General features: G+C 52.2%; 1 protein-coding gene across 3 annotated transcripts in view; it reads right to left on the bottom strand.

Moving 5' to 3' along the window:
• Positions 1–9420: 9420 nt before the first annotated feature.
• The window catches only part of ANXA6 (annexin A6), a 51997-nt gene continuing 41643 nt past the window's right edge, over positions 9421–19774 (bottom strand). For 2 of the 3 annotated variants that reach the window (XM_036281959.1, XM_036281960.1), the window contains exons 21-26: positions 17185–17202; positions 16245–16341; positions 15046–15141; positions 13398–13456; positions 12001–12123; positions 9774–10161 (exon numbers count right to left, since the gene is read on the bottom strand). In XM_036281959.1, coding sequence (XP_036137852.1) covers positions 10102–10161; positions 12001–12123; positions 13398–13456; positions 15046–15141; positions 16245–16341; positions 17185–17202 — 453 coding nt within the window. In that variant the 3' untranslated portion in view covers positions 9774–10101. Of the gene's footprint in view, positions 10162–12000; positions 12124–13397; positions 13457–15045; positions 15142–16244; positions 16342–17184; positions 17203–19774 lie in introns of all 3 variants that reach the window. The other variant, XM_036281961.1, reaches the window with a different exon arrangement.

The following is a 19774-nucleotide window of genomic DNA, read 5'->3' as shown; positions in this document are numbered from 1 at the left end:
ATACCAAGAGCTACAGGAGTCTGGACAAAGGAGCATCTGATCAGAATTTGGGGATCTGGGAAGTCCTCCTGGAGGAAGTGACACCTTAGCTGAGACCTGAAAGTAACCGAGCAAGAGCATAAGGAAGAGTGTGTCCAGCAAAGGGTCTAGACTGTGCAAAGAAAAGAGGACATTCGGGGAACTTAGAATTGTTCCCTCTGAGTGGAGCATGAAGTTTGAAGTAGACAAGGGGAGGTAACATAGGTAGGACCTGCAGAAATAGGTCAGGTCACAGGGAGCCGCATTCAGCTCTGGAGGGGGTGGCTGTGAAGTGGGGGGTGAGAGGTGAGGGAGGGGGGTTCACTGAATCCAGCCCTCAACTGCTTCTGTGCCCTGGGCCGGATTCTGCGGGAATGCTAGAGACACCTCCTGGCTCAGCAGCCTCACTTGACAGATGAGGAAGTGAAGGCCTGACAAGGGAAGTGACTGTCCCAGTGAGTAAATGGAGGGACTTCCTGACTCCTAGCCCAGTGCTCTGTCCCACACCACACTCAGTCCCTCGGTGGCAGTGGCCACCTTTTAAATGTGCAACAGCCACACGGGGCAAGTGACTACCACACCAGACCGTGCAGATGTTTCCATCATCACGGAAAGTTCTACAGGACTAAAGGTACCAGTCTTTGAGTTAGACCAGGCCCATAGACCCTTTTCTCTGCTGGGAGCAAAATACACCTGCCCCCACCCACGTTGTCAGAGGCTCCCCTCTCTGCCCTGACACCAAAGTGCAGGGCCTCCCCACGGCTCAGAAGCAGGCATTTGGGCTGGTGGCAGGACTCCGCATCGGCGAGAGTTCTTGTCTCCTACTTCCTTTATGAACTCTTCTGGTGACCTGGGATCAGCCCCCTGGCTCAGCCAGAGCCTTCTGTGACATTGAGGGTGACCCTAACTTGAGGAAACGGAGTTTTAGATTCCTCAGCGGTGTCGTTTAGTCCTGATGTTTCTGGATTGTGACGTTCCCTCCAGACACGATGTTTCCTCTGTGAGTTCACAAAGCCCAGCCTAGATGGGTCTCTGCTCATGGAGTCTTAACTGGCAGGGGGACGTTGAAGGACTAAGGAGGCCGAAGAAGCTGGACCCGCAGGAGCTGGAACTCCAGCGAGGAATACTTGGCTTCCACGTCCTAGGGGAAGATTAGCCCCGGGTTTCTTTCCCTGCCAAAATGCTGAGAGCAGTTAGCTTCTCGCACCTTCTATCTCACCTCTTCCTTCTTCCAGCCGTGAATTCTCTGAAACTGCCTTTCCCGGTCAGGTCATGGGATAGACATCAAGGAAGGAGAGGCCCTTGGACTGAGTCCTGGTTCTGCTGTGCGGCCCTGGGCACGTCCTTTCCCCTCTCTGAACTTCCCTTCTGTAATATAAAGGAATCAGACCAGACAATCACTAGGGGGCCTTCCATTCTGACTGTAAAGAAGTCCAAAAGTTTGGAAGAAGGAGGAATCAGGGAAGGCTAAGATGGTCAGGAAAGAATAACACTAAGAGATAATATTTAAGATTAACGTGTGCCAGGCATGGTACTGAGTGAATTATTGCATGCCTTCCTCATCAGAACCCCAGGAGACTGGTACTGCTATTTTATAGACGAGGACACGGAGGCTTAGCGTGGTTGAAGCCACAGCTGGGGCTCAAACTCAGGTAATGTTTCCAGCGCTCACCTGGAGCTGAGCGCTCTCTGCTGGACCTCAAAAGATGGGTGAAATTTGGGTATACGCGGGAAACTCTCACAGGCCCACTCCTTGGTGCTCAGATATTCACCTCTCCCACCCTGGCGTCTCTGGTCTTCTTGTAAATGGGTGGGGATAGCAATAGACTAGTCTCATGATAATCAATCAGTATTTATTTAGTAAATGAATGGATTTGACCCCGTGGGTTTCCTGATTCACCAGTTCTATTGAAAGCTTCTCCAGCCTTAGCTGGTTTGGCTCAGCAGTTAGAGCATCTGCCTGTGGTCCAGAGAGACCCGGGTTCGGTTCCTGCTAAGGGCGCGTACCTTGGTTGCAGTTTGTCCCCGGCCCTGGTTGGGTCGTGAGGGTGGCAGCCACTCGATGTGTCCCTTTCACACTGATGTTTCTCTCTCTCTCTCCCTCCCACTCTATCTAAACAAAATATCGGAAAATGTCCTCGAGAGAGGATTAAAAAAGAAAGAAAGCTCCTCAAGAGTGGGGACTCCTCATGCTCTTAGGACCTAGCCCAGGACTCTGGGCAGATATCTGGGTCCCACCACAGACCTAAGAAATCAGACTCTCGGGGGAGGGGGGCTGGAGGCAGCATTTTTAATAACCTCCCAGGTGTGACCTTAGTACTTACTAGAGTTTGAGAAACCCACGCTCCTTAAGCTAGGCCTTCCATCTCCAAAGTGAGAATTATGTGCTTGTAGACAGACAGCCAAGGAGAACTCAGTGTCATGAACGGTCAGGAGGTACCAAGTATGCTAGTACTTCTCCGGGTCCCCTAAGCATTCAATCCATGACTTTTGCAAAAACGCTTTGCGTCTTCAAGCATCCACTAGGCGCCAGGCCCACCGCCATTCCTCAACCCATTGTGTGACCTCAGCAAGTCGTTTCTTCTCTCTGTCCCTTGTTTTCCTCATCTGCGAAAAGGGGCTCGATTCTCTTTGCCCATCTATAACCTTAGGAATAGCTATGTGCCTAGAAGGGATACCCATTATAATTTCACAAAGAATAACATAGGTCAGGGGTTCGTCAACTTTAGCATTCATCAGAATCACCTGATCTATTTGGTCTTGGGTGGGTCCTTAGATCAGTGGTCTCAGTCCTGGCTACACATTAGAATTACCTGGTGAGCTTTGTAAAAATACAGATGCCCAGGTCCCACCCCAAACCAATCACAGCAGAAGCTCAGAGGGTGTGGCCTGGGATTGCTATTTTATTGTTTGTTTGTTTTTTTAAGGAGAGAGAGAGAGACACATCGATGTGAGAAATATCGATCGGCTGCCTCCTGCACGCCCCCTACTGGAGATCGAGCCCACAACCCAGGCATGTGTCCTGAACCGGGAATCCAACCGGGACCTCTTAGTCCATGGGATGACACTCAATCCACTGAGCTACACCACCAGCCAGGCAGGATTGCTGTTTTAAAAGCTCCCCAGGTGATTCAAAGCTGTGACTACTGCTCTCAAAGCGCCATTCTAACAGTTGGTTCTGCTGCAGGTGGTCCCAGGACCTCACAATTTCTTGGGGCTTGGTGGTCTTGCCCCATCTCTTCCCCTTTTTGTACCAGGGAATGTGCCTTCTCAGTGCCAGGCTCAGAGACCAGGAGGATGACAGATTTTAGAATCTGGAGAGAAGAGAGCTTTACCCCACTTTCAGTGGAACATTATACATTATGGATGTGAGAAGAGAAATTAAAACTCAAACCAAGTCACTATGAGGAGAGCAGGTACATGTAACTCAGTCATCATCTGAAAGATGGGATTCGGGGATGCATTTTGCAAAATTGTGCTTTCCAAGGAAACACAAACAGGGCAGTATGTTGCAAGATTTTTGTCAAAGGAAGATGATCCAAGGACAGATGTTGCAAGACTGTGCTGCTAAAGGAAGTGGCTTCTTGGCCCATCAGATCTGGAACAAAGCTTCGAGATTATCTTCACCAGCCCCCTGGTTGGACAGAAGAGGAAACTGAGGCCCAGAGATAGGGAGGCACGTTGCCCAAGGTCAGACAGGGAGTTGCTGGTGAGCTCGAATCACAATCCAGGCTTCACAGCCCCCTTCTGCCTGCTGCCCTTCCCTCTATTCAAGTACCTACCACCTCTGTTTTTGCTCCACATCCCCAGCCCACCCCCTGCTCATACTCTCTTGGACAGAACCCAAGGCCAAAGCAGGGGACTAATCCGTGAGCTGCATGTACACCTGACAGATGAGAGGGGCCAAAGCCAGCAGGAGGCTGGGGCGCTAGAGAGGAAGGAGCAGCCTGATGATGCGGCCTGACCTCAGAAAGGAAGCCTGGTCACCAGGGGGAATTTCCCCGGGTGAGGTCTCATGTCTATGCAAATATGGTACTCCCATTAACCTGGACCCCAGAACGGGACAGTGAGGGAGGACTCCGGGAGAGACAGGGACGGGGGAAGGACAGGAATGGGGTGGGAACTTCCCAGGGTTCCCACATTGTGCCAGGTCCCTTTGGTCATCTCATTTCGTCCTTGGGACATCCTCCTAAGCGGGAAAGTTGGCAGTCAGAGGCCAGTGAGGGGAAGGAACATTTTCTCCAACCCCAAAGGGAGACCAGAGCCAGGAAGCGGCAAGGATGATGATGGAGCTCATCTGCTGTTGACGCGGTGACAGTAAGACGCTGGAGTCCGAGAAGTCTGACAGTTTCGTTTTAGGTTTCCATCTCACTCACTGAGGAGTTTTATCCTGGGAACAGCTCTCTTGGGGAGGCAGCGACCCTGACTCGCTTTGGGCAAATCCCAGAGCTCAGACTGCCAGGGAGTGTGGCAACTGGCACCTTTAACCTGTACATCACCAGCTTCCAGAACATTCCTAGAAAAGTGAACAGAATGGTATGATGTTTTTGAAGGAAAATCTCTCTCCTGCCTCTGCATTTCACTCCCCTTGAGCCTCACTACCGCCTGAAGCCTTCCCTGGGGACCCTGCTCCCTTCCAAGGCTGATCCCATTACTGCCTGGTTCTCCAGGGAGCTGGTCCCGCCCCCCAGAGCAGGGTGGCCAGTAGGACCAGAGCCTTGGCAAGGCACTTGGGCCCCACAGAGCCTGGGCGCTTCTCCTCCCGTCGAGGAACACACACCAGAACAGCGGATTGCTGACTTCTGTGTGCCAAGAGGAGTGAGTGTGTGAAAAGCAAGTGTGGGTACTTGCGAGAGGTATTTCCTGTGTGGGCAGGAATGCATATATGGACAAGTCTGTCTTTCTGTTTTTACCAGTAGCGTTCTGTGGACCTAATCACTTTATTTTTTCTCTCTGTGGCCACCAGTGTGCGTTTCTGATTCTGGGTGTAGAGATTGTGTGTCCCTGTGGGTATGACTATGGAACGCTGTGTGTCTGATATGTATAGGCGTTGAGTGGATACTAGATGTGTGGGAAAGTGAGAATGGAAATCTCTGGCCCAGCACAGGCTGAGGGTCTCTGTGTCCACCCCCCATCCCTGCTTCTGGCTGTCTCCATCAGGTCATGGCCGTCTCAGTGGGGAGCCACGCGGGGGTTCTGTCTGCAGCTGGTGGCACAATAGGCAGATGGTAGTAGCTGGGAGGAAGGGGTGAGACCATCCCACAGAAGGACATGTGTGCTCTGGAAACTGCTACAACAGCTGGGCCTGGGGGAAGGGCTCACCCCTGCATGGCTCTGATTTAGGGCTCCCTCAGTCCTTACTTAGCTGGGACGGAGCAGGACGCCTGCGCCTGGGGCCTGGGGCCTGACATCCTGCCTTTTAAAGCACTTCTTGCATCTGGATTCCCAGGTGATGACTCCTCGCTTCGCCTCTGCCTTCCTCTCATCCCCCCAGCAGGCCAGGCAGTTCCCTTCCTGTTTGCTCCCCACGTCTTTCTTTGCTCCATCTCTGCTTCCTCCACTCTGGCTCAGATCCTCATCCCTCCACCTCTGAGGGGTCACTGCACCCTGCCCAGTGGTCTCCCCGCTGTGGGCCTGTCTCCTCCACAGAGCGTGTTTCCACAGGACGTCTCTAACCATACGACCTCCTCCCGCGCACATCCAGGGGCCGGCCAGAGCCTGGAGGCTGAAATCCACGCTCTAGCCTGGCCTCTGCGACCTTCCAGATGGTGTTCTCACGCTGGGTGTGGGGCCCACGGCCCAGGGGGCGTTTCCCATGGTCTCGACTTCCCACCCGTGCCCTTGCTCAAGCGTGGCCTCTGCCTGGAGGTCCCTCCCACCTTCAATATCTGGTTGTTGAAAGCACATCTACCCATCTTTTGAGGTGCCTGGCACATGCCCCTTTCCAGGGAGCTGTTCTGTTTCTCTGTGGTTCATCTGTGACCTCAGCACCTGGTACCACTTGCTCCTGTGTACTTGGTTGAATTTTTCTGATAATCTTTCCCCACTTAGCTGAGGGTTAGTGGCCATAGAGGGACTCAGTAGCTCTCGGAGGCTATTGAAAGAGACTCCCCTCTCCTCCTCCATGAAATGGCATGTGGCCTATTTATTAATAATGAAATGCTGATCTTGACTGAGTCCTTCATACCTCTTGAACAGTGTGGTGAGATAGATAGTCATGTGTTGCCTTTTTTAATCTTCACGATACTGAGAGATAAAAACCTTTGTCATTCCCATTTTACAGATGAGGACATCAAGGCACAGAGAGCTCACTTGTCTATGTCTAAGTGGTTGACTGGGATCAGAGGCCGGCCTGCCTGCCTCTGGAGATCTAACCACTGAGCAGAGGGCTCAGCCCCACAACTAGAATTTCCCCCTTCCCACTCCAGCTGTAAAGCAGGGGAAGTCTGCCTTGGGAAACCCGAGGTCTGAGGGGAGTGGAGCACATTCAGAGCGCCGATTTATGGCTTCTGCGTTCTGAAATTTGGGTTGGGCAACTTGACATTTCTCCCTCCCACCGTCAGCATAGGAGGAAGAGGACGGACCAGAAAGCAGAGCAGGGATCAGGAGACTCCGGTGCTAGCCCCAGATCTAGTCCTTACTAAGTCACGGTCACGATCCCACTCTCTGGGCCTCAATTTCCAAACTTATAGAACAGGTTGCTTTGGATGATGTCCAAGACCATTTCCAGCTCAGGCAATCCATGATGTCCATCTTCAGGCAACTGGATTCGCCACTTGGATCTTCAGTGCCCTCATTAAATGGGGTGATCACCCCTCCACTACCGAAAAGGAAGGAATGGTTATGGAAACTTCCCCGTGGGAGGACTCAGGCAGGGGCTCTTAGCTCTCAGCAAAGCTGGGTCAGTGAATGGGGGAGGGGGGGGTGGGCAGCAGTTCCCACACTGCTCTCCAATGGCAGGAAATGGGTCAGCAGCAATTCCCAAACAGCTGCTCTAGGCCCGGCTTCAAAGGGCAACCCCCTCCCAACCAGCCACTTCCTTCAGAAATTTCCCTGTGGCCCAGAAGCCCAAAGTTGGCACATCCCAGTTTGCCCCAAGGGCAAGTGCAGGGCTCAAGGCCGGAGGGAGCAGGTGGCTCTGGGTGGAGCCTCCGGAGGGGAAGGGAGAAAGCGGGAGACCAGTGGGCCGGCCCGGTGTTTATACAAGCGCTGAGCCTGGAGCCTGCACGGGGCTGCAGGGCTCGGTTCTGTCTGCCGCTAGTGCTGCAACCCGGCCCGTGGCTTCCTCTCCGTAGAGGTGACGGTTGTTTCTGTAACTGAGGGAGGTGAGAATTTCTGAGGCCCCTTCCACATTCAGAACGCTCACAGCCATCCTCCTCTTCTCCCACTCTGAGACAGCGCGGTTTGGGCTTCTGCTTTCTCTTTCCTTTTAGTTTTAATTTAGTCCCCACTTCTCTTCCTTGAACTTTGGCCACAGAAGCGATCTCTGGTACGTTATCAGCCGAGACAGGTGTTTTGGAGGGAGCTGGGTGGGACACTGGAATGGGAGCTCTTAAGGATTCGGACCAACTGGGTCTAACTTTTTACGTCTTTAGCATCGAGCATGCTGCTTGGCACACAGAAGGCATTCAGTAAGCACAAGCTGCATGAACGAAGGAATGAGGTACCTCGGATGCCGAACAGTGGCTGCTCCCCCCTCAGCTCCAAGAAGAAAATGCGGTTTGTTCTGCAGGCCCTGGGTCTTAGTGGGATTGCTGCAAGACTCCCAACTGGCCACAACTCCCTTCACGTTTTTTAAAATTGATTTTGAGAGAGGAAAACATTGATCAGCTGCCTCCTACTGGGGATCGAGACTGCAACCCAGGCACATGCCCTCACCAGCAACCTTTTGGTGCACAGGGACAATGTCCAGCCACCTGAGCCACACTGGCCAGGGCCCTTCACGTTTTTCTTAAATGCCAGGCTAGATGACACGTTTCCTATCCAAGACTCCCCCTGGGTTTCAAGATAAAATCTGGACATACAAGATCCTCTATAGTTGGATGTGAACTAATTTCTAATCTGTTCTACCTAACCCCACAAACCCTGAGGGGCCCCCTCCTCCTCCTGACCAATCCTAGAACACAACCCACCCAACTGGATGAAAACTAAGGGGAACACGTGGGAAATTAGCAGGATGTCGTCTGGCTCCGGGCTCCGCTGGAGCTCACCTCACTCCCGGTGTCCAGGAATTCTGGGTCCCTAGTTTCTCCACCGTGTTCCCCTCAGCCCCCTGGGTCTATTTCCTCAGGTCCTGTCACCCTTTCCTGTCCACTCCCAGTCTATTTTCCCCTCTGTACATATTTTAAGCAAATTTCATATTTGTCTTTGGATGCCTGTGATCTGCAGCTGACTTGTGAGAACAAAGCTCAGAAAACATCTTGGGATCCCCTCTCAGCTCCTGCAATGGGGCCTGGCCCAGGGCGGTGGCGAGGTGACTCCAAGCCAGGCAGGACTGCACTCGACTCTCCTGTGTACCAGGTTTCACCTCCCAAAGGCTGCGAGATGAGCAGAACTGGGAGCCTATCTTACAGACAAGGAAATCGAGGCTGAGATGACAGACTCCACAGCTCTTACCCAGTTTGTTATCTTTTGGCAACAGTTAAGTTAAGTTGGGTAAATACCCAAAAAAGCTCAGCTGACTCTCATGGGGTTCGGGCTCCCCATAGGGCAGGAGGCAGGAAGTGGAGAAACACAAGGTAAATCGTCTTCCTTTCACTCATTTTGTCACAGATGAAGAGAAGGGTCTTTTAACTGTCGTGTGCAAACCGTCATTGTACAGATGAAGAAACTAAGGCCTAGTGCGGGCTCGGCTGGTCCAAGGTCACATGGAGAGGGAGGGACAAGGCCAGGCCCAGCAAGTCTCCCAATACCCACGGTCCCTGCACAGCTACTACAATCAACACACAGTGAACCTCCAGGACAGGTCAGGACGGCGGGGACAGGGAGCAGAGCCCTCCACCGGCAGGCACCGTCACGCCATGTCAGCGGACAACGTTAGATCCCCATCTCAGAGGCAGAGCTGGGGGAAGGGAGACAGAGAAACTGCAGTTGATTCTACGGCTTATCAGTGATCTTCACAAAGTGGAAACTTTCCACGGGCCTCCCCAGATCATGATCACATCTGGTGCCCTTGAAGAGTTCAAAAGAGGAAGTTTGTTTGGTTGTAATGGACGAAGAGCACACAACACAGACAAACGTCCAAGCAGCAGGAGGAGAGGGGCCCAAGACCCAGAGCTCAAACTCTCTTTTGGGGTCCCCAGGAGAGGATGCAGACAGAACCAGCTCCCAGGCAGGCCCAGGGAGGACAATCCAGCCTGCAGGGTGCAGGTGACATACACAGACCCTCACTGGAAATGGGTTTATGTGTGTCTTTTATTTAGAGACGTGTAAAGAGAATGATTTGGAGGCCCATCCTAGACTGTCAATATCAGAAGAAACGCCAAGATCTTCCTGTCCAACCCTCTCCTTTTCCAGCTGAGAAAACAGAATAGAGAGGGGGAAGAGATGGGCCCAGGTCAGAAAGCCAGTGTGTGGCTGATGCCACGGAACCCAGGTATCCGCACTGCTGGTCCAGGGCTCTAGCACAGCCACTGGATGGAGGGGCTGGAATGGCGGCAGGATTGTCGGCTGGCCCCCCTGTCCCCCCACCGAGAACACTCAACCGGCCCGTCACCACACCCCACTGTTCAAAGCACACACGGTACTCATTTCATAGACAGAGGCTCAGTATGTTTCTGGATTTGACAATGCCCAAACCAGGCAGGGCTGTGGCAGGGACAGAGGTGCCAGGAGGATGGGCAGTGGAGGTGGACGGAATCTATGGCTACGGTCCTCCAGCCGCTCAGATTAAGGGGTGACCAGCTGGGCCTTCAGTGGCCACTGGGAGTGGGAGCCTTTCCTAAACCCCGGTTGACGACAAGAGCCCCCCGCCCCCCGCCCCCCCCCCCCCCTAGTCTCTGAAGCTGGAGCAATCAGGCTGGGTCATGGTGGCTGGTGCCGATGACCATTTCTCGGCTGAGGTGTCCGCCAAGGCCGGCAGCCCTAGTCCTCGCCACCACAGAGAGCCAACAAGGCCTTCATGAAGTCTCCGGAGGTGTCGCCCTGGCAGAAGAAGAGGGAGAGCTGGGTAAGTGAAAACAATCCTGATGACCTCAATGCCCCACCCCACAGCAGCCCAAGTTCCAGGAGTAGTCTGTGCACGTACAAATATGTGTATGTATATAACCTCCCCTTCCTACACAAAAATGGACATGTGACAGTCACACTATTCTGGACCATACGTTTTTTAATTAAGAGAAGATCCCAAACCAGCACAGAGAGCCTCCTTGTGCTTTTTCATGGCTGTATCGTATTCTACCACAGGGATATACACCACTCAACCAATCCTGTAAGGAAGGCTTCCACTCTTGCTACTACAAAAAATGCTGACATACATACTCCCTTCCATGCCTTTGGGAATAGGTATAGCTCTATCTATAGGATAAACAGAACTATCAAGTCCAAAATGTACACATCTTAAATTTTAAAATCTCTAAACTCCCCTTTAGAGATGTACTACCAAGTTACCTCCCCACCAAGTCTGTGAATCTGCCTGTGAGATTTCCCAGTCTTGTCAACCACGTACAGTATCAAACTAAGATCTTGGCTAGCCTCTACGACAAGAACATGGGTCCCATGGTGAAAACAGTCAGACACAGTGCCCTGGCTGGTTTTGCTCAGGAGTTAAAGCATCAGCCCTGGACCGAAGAGTCACAAGTTCGATTCTGGTCAAGGGCATGTGCCTGGGTTGTGAGTTCGATCCCCAGCCCCAGTCAGGGGTCGTGTGGGAGGCAATCAATTGATGTTTCTCCCTCTCCCTCCCTCCATCCCTTCCAGTCTAAAAAGTATCAATGGAAAAATATCCTTGGGTGAGGATTAACAACAACAAAAAGACAGATACAAAAGGGTCCCATATTACATGATTCCATTTATATGAAATACCTGAAAAAGGGAAACCTACAGAGACAGAAAGTCACCTGATGGTTGCCTAGGGCTGGGGGTGGACATAGGTAAACAGGTACAAGGATCAGAGCAGGGTGATAGAAAGTTTTTTTTTTTTTTATCCTCACCCAAGGACATTTTTGCATTTATCTTCAGATAGAGCAGGAGGGAGAAAGGGGGGAAGAGAAAGAGAGAAACATCGATGTGAGAGAGACACACACGACCCCAACAGGGGCCGGGGACAAACTGCAACCGAGGTACATGCCCTTTGCGGGAACTGAACCTGGGACTCTCTGGTCCGCGGGCCGATGCTCTAACAGCTGAGCAAAATCGGCCAGGGCTGGAAATGTTTTAAACTGGATTGTGGCGATGGCTAAACCACTTATTACATTTACTAACATTTAAAAAATGATACCCTCGCCCTGGCCAGTTTGGTTCAGCGGTTAGAGCATCGGCCTGCGGTCCCGAGAGACCTGGGTTCGGTTCCCGCTAAGGGCATGTACCTCGGTTGCAGTTTGTCCCTGGCCCTGGTTGGTCGTGCGGGTGGCAGCCACTCGATGTGTCCCTTTCACATCGATGTTTCTCTCTCTCTCTGTTCCTCTCTCTCCCTCCCACTCTGTTTGAACAAAAAATGGAAAAAATGTCCTCAGGTGAGGATAAAAAAAAAAAAAAAAAAAAAAGATACCCTCAAACAGGGGCATTTGATGGTATGTAAATTATACTTCAATAAAAAATTTTAAAAAGCAAAAAGAAAGGCTCTTGTTTTATTTGGAAATCTTTAATTATAAACCTTTGATCCATCTGGAATTCATTTTGGTATAAACAATGAGGCAGGTCTTTCATTTAGCAACATCCTGGCTGTCCTAGGAGGTAAGTCACTGAGAAAAAGACTGGGGATGAAAGGGACTGGGGATCTCATGTTGACCCCCTTCCCCACTGACCTCTGGCCCCACCCCTCACCTCAATCACGTGGTGCAGCGACTTGTCGTATTTCTCAATGAACTCCCGCCGGATGTTGAGCAGGTCGATCTCACTCCTGGAGACCATGATCCTGGTGAGGGTCTTCTCGTCCGTGCCGGCACCCTGGTGGAGCCGGCGGGAGGGAAACAGGGCCAAGTCAGGCAAGGACTAGTGGGTGACTGTCTGTCTCTCCCCCTTTTCCCTCCCAAACCAGGGTGGGACATTCTGCCTCTGTCTGCAGAAGTAGCCCTGACCCAAACTCCCTGGGCCTAGGACTAGCCAGAGAGGCAAAAATATTAGCTGGTATGAGTTGAAGAGCTTACACCCCAAATTCAGGACCACCTGAAACCTTACAATGAGACCTGATGTGGAAATAGGGTCTTTGCACGTGTAATTAGTTGAGGTCCTACTAGATTAGGGTTGGCCCTAGATGCAACCACTGGTGTCCTTATAAGAGGACACATGCACACGCACACAGAGAAGGCAGGTGAAGACAAAGGCAGGGACTAGAGGGATTCATCCACGAGCCAAGACACACCAGGGTTCCTGGCAACCACCAGAAGCTAGAGAGACGGGCGAGTTTCTCCCTTGGGCCCTCCACAGGGAACCACTCCTACCAATACCTTCACTTTGCACTTCCGGTCCCTAGAACCATGAGAATAAAGCCTGTGGCCACTCAGTTTGTGGTCATTTGTTATAGCAGCCCTGGAAAACTAATGCAGGGCACAAGGAGCAGGCACAGGACAGGGAGTGTGTGGGCAGCCAGGGCCCACCTCTGCCCCCAGGGAGCTCGATCGCCACCTGAGGCGTGGGAGCGGGCACACGTAAGTGCTCGATAAATGGCTGTCACACGCAGCTCGCTCCACTACACAGCCTCCCCGGGCTGTCAGAGCTGAGACCACCTGCGGGGCTGAGAGGGAGGCCAGCAGGGCCTGGGTTTTTGGGAAGCCAGGGCCAGTCCCAGAGCTGAGCACTTGCTGCCTTCTGTGATCATCTGTCACAGGAGGTCCTGGGTCACCTGCTAGAATGTAAGCCCGGAGAGGGCACTGTGCCCCTCTCACTCAGCCCAGTGTCCCCAGAGAAGTTTCTCAACCTTGGCCTTTGGCCCAGATCATCTCTCGTTGTGGGGATCTTTCCTGTACGGTGGGGGCTGTTAGCAGAATCCCTGCCCTCTACCCACCAGGTGCAAGCAGCCGTCATTCCCCACGCGGTGACAACCCAAACATGTCAGAACATGGCCAAATGTCCCCTGGGGGGAACGTCACCCCAGCCCCCAGCTGAGAACTGCAGTCCTAGAGCCAGACACAGGGCAGACGCTGCTAAACATCAGATGGGGATACAGCTGCCACAGTCCTGATGTGGGGGATGGGGAACGTGCTGAACGAGCAAGATCTTACCTTCATGGACTTATAAAGTTTGTCAGCAAAGAAGAGAGGCTTGTTCTTGACACTCTGAACTGGAAGGAAGGGGGCAGATGCAGGAACTTGTTCAGAGGCGCTGGGCCCAGTCTCTGGGTAGGGCTTTCTTCTCCCACCTCCTCTCCCCCCAGCCTGGGCCTCCAGGTCACTGCCAACCCCAGGGTCGTGCTCCGGGCCCGACACACCCACTCCCCCTTCCGAGGCCGCTCTTCCGGCTCATCCCTAGGCCTGGCTCTCACTGGCTGCCATGCAGCTGCTCAGGTGCTTGTAGCTAACCCAAGGGTTGTAGAGGGCTCAGAGGGAAGAAAGCTTCATGAACCCAGGCCCGGGCCTCAAACTTCTAAGTGCATCGGAACCACTGGGGAACTTGTTTAAAACCCAGGCGTTAGGCTCCACCGTAAGGACTCAGGTTCAAGGAGCATCTCGAGAACCAGTTCTCCGAGAGTGGCTCCTGGAGAGCTGCACCTGCATCACCTGGGGACCAGGCAGAGATGCAGATCCTCAGGCCCCACCCCAGGTGTGCTGACGCTGCAACTCTGAAGGTGGGGACCAACTCGTCCCACTTTGCTGGCACAGCCATCTTAGCACAAATCAGGACGGTCAGCAGCCCCGCTCACCCCCACCCGAGACAACGTGTCTGGCTGTACCAACCCAGCCTTTTCTCAAGGCCTGGGGGCCTCTGGCCCGCAGCAGGGCCCACACGGGTATCTCAGCTCAAGGAGGAGGAATCAGACACCAGTCCCAGAAAGCCAGTGACTGGATAAAATTATTTCTGTAAGGAGGGCAGGGGGCAAAAGGCTGGAGCTGTGCACCCCGAGGTCACAGTGACTCAGGGACAACCATGCACTCGCCCCGGCGACAGGCTCAGGGACCCATGGGGAGACCGCGTCATACTTTCCAAGCTCTGCAGTAGTTCCCTGCCACCTTCCACACCAGCCAAGCTCCTCGCCTGGAAGTCAAAGCTCCTCCCTCCCTCTGCTCTCTCCTCGCCTTTGTTCCCCGGCTCTCCGCACACACTGTGAATTTCTTTGTGGCTCTGTCCTCTTGGTACGGAGTTTCCCCTGTGCCCTCCACTACTTTACCTCCCCACCCTCCTGCAAGGCTGTGCTTGACATGCACACCCCATTGTGTCACCCCAAGAAGCCTGCCCTGACTCCGGGCTCAGGGCTCAGTCGACTGGTTAAGGAGTAGACTGGGCAGAAACCTCCATCCTCTGCAATCAAGCCCAACACCTGAAGCCTGCTCACTCACCTCAGAAGACCCTGGGCCTGCCACGGATGAGTGATGTGGAGTGGGGTACGTGTGTGAGTGTGCGCCCACGCGTGCATGTACACAACCCGGTTCTGCAGGGCACTGTGCCCCCACCCAGCCCTGCTAGCCCCCCCTGGTCTCTTTCCCGGGAGAGCTGTTCTCTTCCTGACCTGCAGCCTGGAACAAGTCCTCAGGCTGCCCCACCGAGCACACGGTGGCAGGACCCCTGGAGCCAGGAAGTGGCAGTGTTGATTTTCTAGTCCCGGTTGTCTAGGAAGCTGCCACAGCCACTTGTTCAGGGAATCTGGCCATGTTCCCAATGTCCTTAGTCCTTGCCCTTGACCTCTAACCCCTTCCCATGGTCCCCGCCAGTTACCAATGGCCACAAACGCATCCTTGACATCCCCAGACATCTCCTTCTTGATGACATGCTCCACGTCATAGTTGGTCATCTTGATGAACTCCTGAAAGACTGGCCCCAAGAGAAGCCCCAGAGGTGGGGGTGAGCTTCAGATAGAAGGGAGGGGGGAGATCACCCCTCCCCCACCCACCCAGCTCCGCCCACAGGCACAGGGAAAGAGGGAAGAGGCAGCAGGTAAGGCTGTGTCCAGGGACACAATCGAGGGAGGGAAGTTCTGACTTCAGGCTACCTTGGGCTCAGAGCCACACTGTGTCAAGTCAGACACTGTCCCAGAGCTTTGGACAAGTCCCAGTCATGGCTCTGCCCCCAAACTCACTGAGTGACCTCGGAGGACCCACTGTCCATTCTTGGGCCTCCCCGTCCTCCTGTGCCATCCTAATGATAACACTGAGCAAGTTACTGTGTGCTGGGCATTGTGCTAAGTTCCTTTTGTGAATTATAACTTTTATATCCTCTCAACAATGTGCAGCAGAACTAAAGTCCCAGTTTACAGCTAAGGGAATTAGGACACAGATATTCACTAACTTGCCTAAGGCCCCAGGGCTGGTAAGTGGGAGACCTGAATCAAGGCAGTCCAGCTCCTAGGTTTGTTCTTTTAGACACCATGCCAAAGTACTAAGTATTTTTACTAAAAAGTGCCAGGCAAATGCATGTTAAAATGTGAAGGTCTTATGGGAAGGACACTTCACGATCACTTGTCAGGGCCTCTGCACAGAGGAGCGCCCTGCACATGTGGCAGCCTGAGGCTCAGAGAAGAGTGTGTGGTCCTGACGTCATCGGCACCCTCACTGCCTTGCTCCTGGCGGACATCACCGCTGGACCAGGACACAGAACCTCCGAATCCTTCGCGGCACAGAGCAGGCGGCCACTACCAGTCCATCAGGTTGGCTGGCCTTGGAGGCAAAAGGCACCTGCTTTCCCTTGTCTCTGGCACCCTGCCTGCTTCCCTAAGGGGGCGAAGGGAGTCGGCCCAAGGCTGAACGACACCAGGACTAGACCCCAGGGCTCCCAAGGCCCCATCAGCCACCGTACTCCGTTGCTGGGTAAGGAGTGTGGGGGGTACAATCGGCTCCTCTTGTCACAGAGAGCTGAGTGGTTCTCAGCCGACTCGAGGGTCTTCCTGCTGAATCGGAAGGGGGAGGGGTGAGCCTCACCTCTCCGGAGGTGCGGGTAGCTACGTGTACACAGGATCATCATGAAACGCGTCTCCAGGGAAGTTTTGTCTCCACTGCTGGACGTGTCTGCTATTTCCTGCAAAGCCCAGGTGGGGGCAAGGATTTGGGAGGAAGACACGGAAAGCCTTGGTTATTCTCATTCTCACGTCTTTGCTCTGGCCGAGGGCAGGTAGAAGTTGGGCTAACCCAGCCACCAAGGACACTGACGCTGGCCCCTCTTCCTTCCTCAACCCCTCCAGTCCCCAGCAGGCCTGGGGACTGACACTCAGGGACTAAGCCTCAGGGAAGCGTGTCTGTGCACACGGGCAGGGAAAAATGGCCTAGCCAGTGTTTCCCCAAGTGTCAGGAATGTCAAACACACTTTAGCACACCACATCTGTGTTTCCACAATGACCTTCTAGCCAGCTACTAGCTCTATTTACACTGACTTTATATTTCCCTTTAAAATAATACTTTCAGCCTGGCTGCTGTGGCTCAGTGGTTGAGTGTCAACCTCCGCAACAAGAGGTTGCTGGTTCAATTCTCAGTCAGGGCACGTGCTGGGGTTGCAGGCTTGGTCCCTGGTAGGGGGTGTGCAGGAAGCAGCTGATCAGTATTGATGTTTCTATCTCTCTCCCCCTCTCCCTTTCTCTCTAAAAAAATCAACTGAAAAAAACATTTAAAATAACTGCTTTCAGATTTTTTTTTTAAAAAAAGAGTCTATTTAAAGAAAAATACGCATAGCTCATGGTACACAGGGGGAAGTGAACGGCTAAAGCTTGGGAAACACTTGCCTGGCCCATTTTTTACCCAAAGGAGAGAGAGAAGCTGCGAGACAAACCCTCACACCGCCTGGCTCTGCCCCGCTCAGCCCCGCGCCCAGCCAGAACCAGCCTTTGGTCAGAGACCTTAAAACCCACGGGGAGACCATGACACTCACCAAGATCTCAGCCGCCACCTGGGAGCAGGGAGGAGAGAAGGGGAGGCAAGAGTCAGAGGAGGCCGGGAGAGGGTGGCTCTGGGGGCCTGGGGTGCAGGGGGAGGGGGCCTGGCTCAGGGTGGCCGAGGTCCGGAGAGGCCCCAAGGGGACTTGGGACCACAATGGGATCGGGGAGGAGAGAAACACCTTTCCCTAATCTTTGGGCTGAAGCTCAGAATGGAGATAGGCCTGGAAATTAATTACAAACATGTCCACCGAGGGGTAAGGGAGGACACAGAACAGGGCACTGCACCCGTCGTCACCCCGGAAGACCTAGGGTGACTCCAGACCTAGTGTGCTCATCCCCAAGGCCCCAGGGAAGTCAGAGTGTGAGAAGTGCCGAGTTCTCTCCACCCTTCACCACATTCAGAGTAGGAGGGTCCTCGGAGACCTGTCACTCGACCCCCGCAAGTGACAGACAGCAGAGGTAGGACAGCTGAGGCCTGGAGGAGGGGACTTACAGAAGGCACAGGGTCAATCAGGTGGGAAAATGCTAGTTGTTCAGTCATTTTACAAGGGTCAGTGCTGATTGCTGCTTGATGCCCAGCACAAAATTCTGATGTTAGGGCAAGATTTTGTCAGGTGAGCACTGGACCCGGAGTGCCTGGGGACAAAATCTAGCCAGCCCTAGACTAAGTTGTGCCTTTGTCCCCAAAACTCTGCTGACCACTTTAATCTACCGGACCAAAACCATCCTCTTCATAAACTTCCCAATAGCTTTGTTTTAGAAAACGTCTTCTCATTTTAGAAGTTGGTGATGTCTATCAAAATTTAAAATGCACATGCCATTTGATCAAGCAATTAATTGTGTAGCTAGGACTTCGCCTTACAGATCAACTGGCAAAGTCTTCAGCGATCTGACGCAAGGCTGTTCACTGCGGCTGTCTTTGCAAAAGAGAAAAACTAGAAACATTAATAGATGACTTATTAACACATTTTTGACTGCTCAAGAGTTAACTCGTGTTTTCCTGCCCAAACGTTGCAGACCGTGCATGAGTTAACTTGGGTTTGCACTTGCATTAGCTATTTCAGTTTTTGAAACTCAGGGTAATGTAGGATTATGCATTTGTGACTCTTCGCCCTGAGGGTCGAAGTTCGAAAAACAGCACACCGTTCTATATTCTTGAAGTAGCTAGGGAATGGGTATCTGCTGGTTCAAAGGAGTGCAGCTCAGAACCTATCGTGCAGTTTGCCCAAAAACGTGCGGTCCTTGGCGTATGTCTTAGAGATCTCTATGCGGTACACAATGTGTTAAACAGGCCACACGCGTGGTTTGTCCAATCCAAAAAATGAAATCCACACGGCTATCACAAAGAATGAGAGTGGTCTGCAGTGCTGATAAGGAGTTCCCATGTAAATTAAACAAAAAAGTAAAGTGTAGCATAACAGTGTATCATTGTGTTTTATTTGGCTAAGAGATGAACATACACTCGTTCCTATATACTTACTGGAAAGTCACGCTAAAGGGACAGTCAAGATGTTGACAGTGGTTACCTTTAGGAGGACCATGGGGGAGAGCTTTTGCATTTTATTTTACTTTCCCTGAAATTTTATGTTTATGTTTAGATTTTCTCAACATGTTACTTTTATTTTTTTTATTTTAATGTCAAATCAGAGTTATCAGGGCTACTGGGATTTGGGGATGCTTCTGGTTTTTATTTATATTTTTCTACATTAGAAACAACCTAGCTGACCTTGAGGACATCAAGCTAAGTGAAGAAAGACAAGCACTGGATAACGACTGTATGAGGGACCTAGCGGAGTCAGATTCAGAGACAGGAAGTAGAATAGTGGTGGCAGGGGCCGGGGAGAGGGAAAAGGGCAGTTATTATTTAATGGGCACAGAGTTTCGTTTTTACAAGACAGAGAGTTCAGTGGATGGATGGTGGTGATGGTTGCACAACGACTTGAATGTACTTAATGTCACTGAATTGTACACTTAAAACTGGTTAAGATGGTAAATGTTATGCTATGCATATTTTTATGTGTTATGTACATTTTACCACAATTAAAAAAAATTATGCTAAAAATACCCAGTATTTTTTTTAAAAAGAGGGAAAAGTTTAAGAAATTAAACAAAAAAAATGCCTGGCCGGAGTGGCTCAGTGGATTGAGCGTCGACTGAAAGGTCTCGGCTCAATTCCAGGTCAGGCACATGCCTGGGCTTTGGGCTCGATGCCCAGTGGGGGGCATGCAGGAGGCAGTCAAATGATGTTTCTCTCTCTCCCTCCATCTCTAAAAACTCAACAAAAACATATTTAAAAAAAGGAAAGAATTTAGGTGTCACCCTGGCCAGTTTGGCTCACCGGTAGAGCGTCAGCCCTCAGACCAAAGAGTCGTGGGTTCGATTCCAGCCAAGAGCATGTACCTCAGTTGTGGTTCGTCCCTGACCCTGGTCGGGGTCATGTGGGAGGCAACCAGTCTATGTGTCCCTCCCATGTTAATGTTTCTCTCTCTCTCCCTTTCTGTCCCTCTCTCCCCCTCCCACTCTGTCTGAAGATAAACAGAAAAATATCCTCAGATAAGAATTTAAAAAAAAAAAGAATTAAGG

The sequence above is a fragment of the Molossus molossus genome, unplaced genomic scaffold, assembly GCF_014108415.1.
Source record: "Molossus molossus isolate mMolMol1 unplaced genomic scaffold, mMolMol1.p scaffold_m16_p_4, whole genome shotgun sequence".
In the NCBI taxonomy this organism is placed as follows: Eukaryota; Metazoa; Chordata; class Mammalia; order Chiroptera; family Molossidae; genus Molossus; species Molossus molossus.
This window is presented reverse-complemented; position numbering and strand designations above follow the sequence as displayed.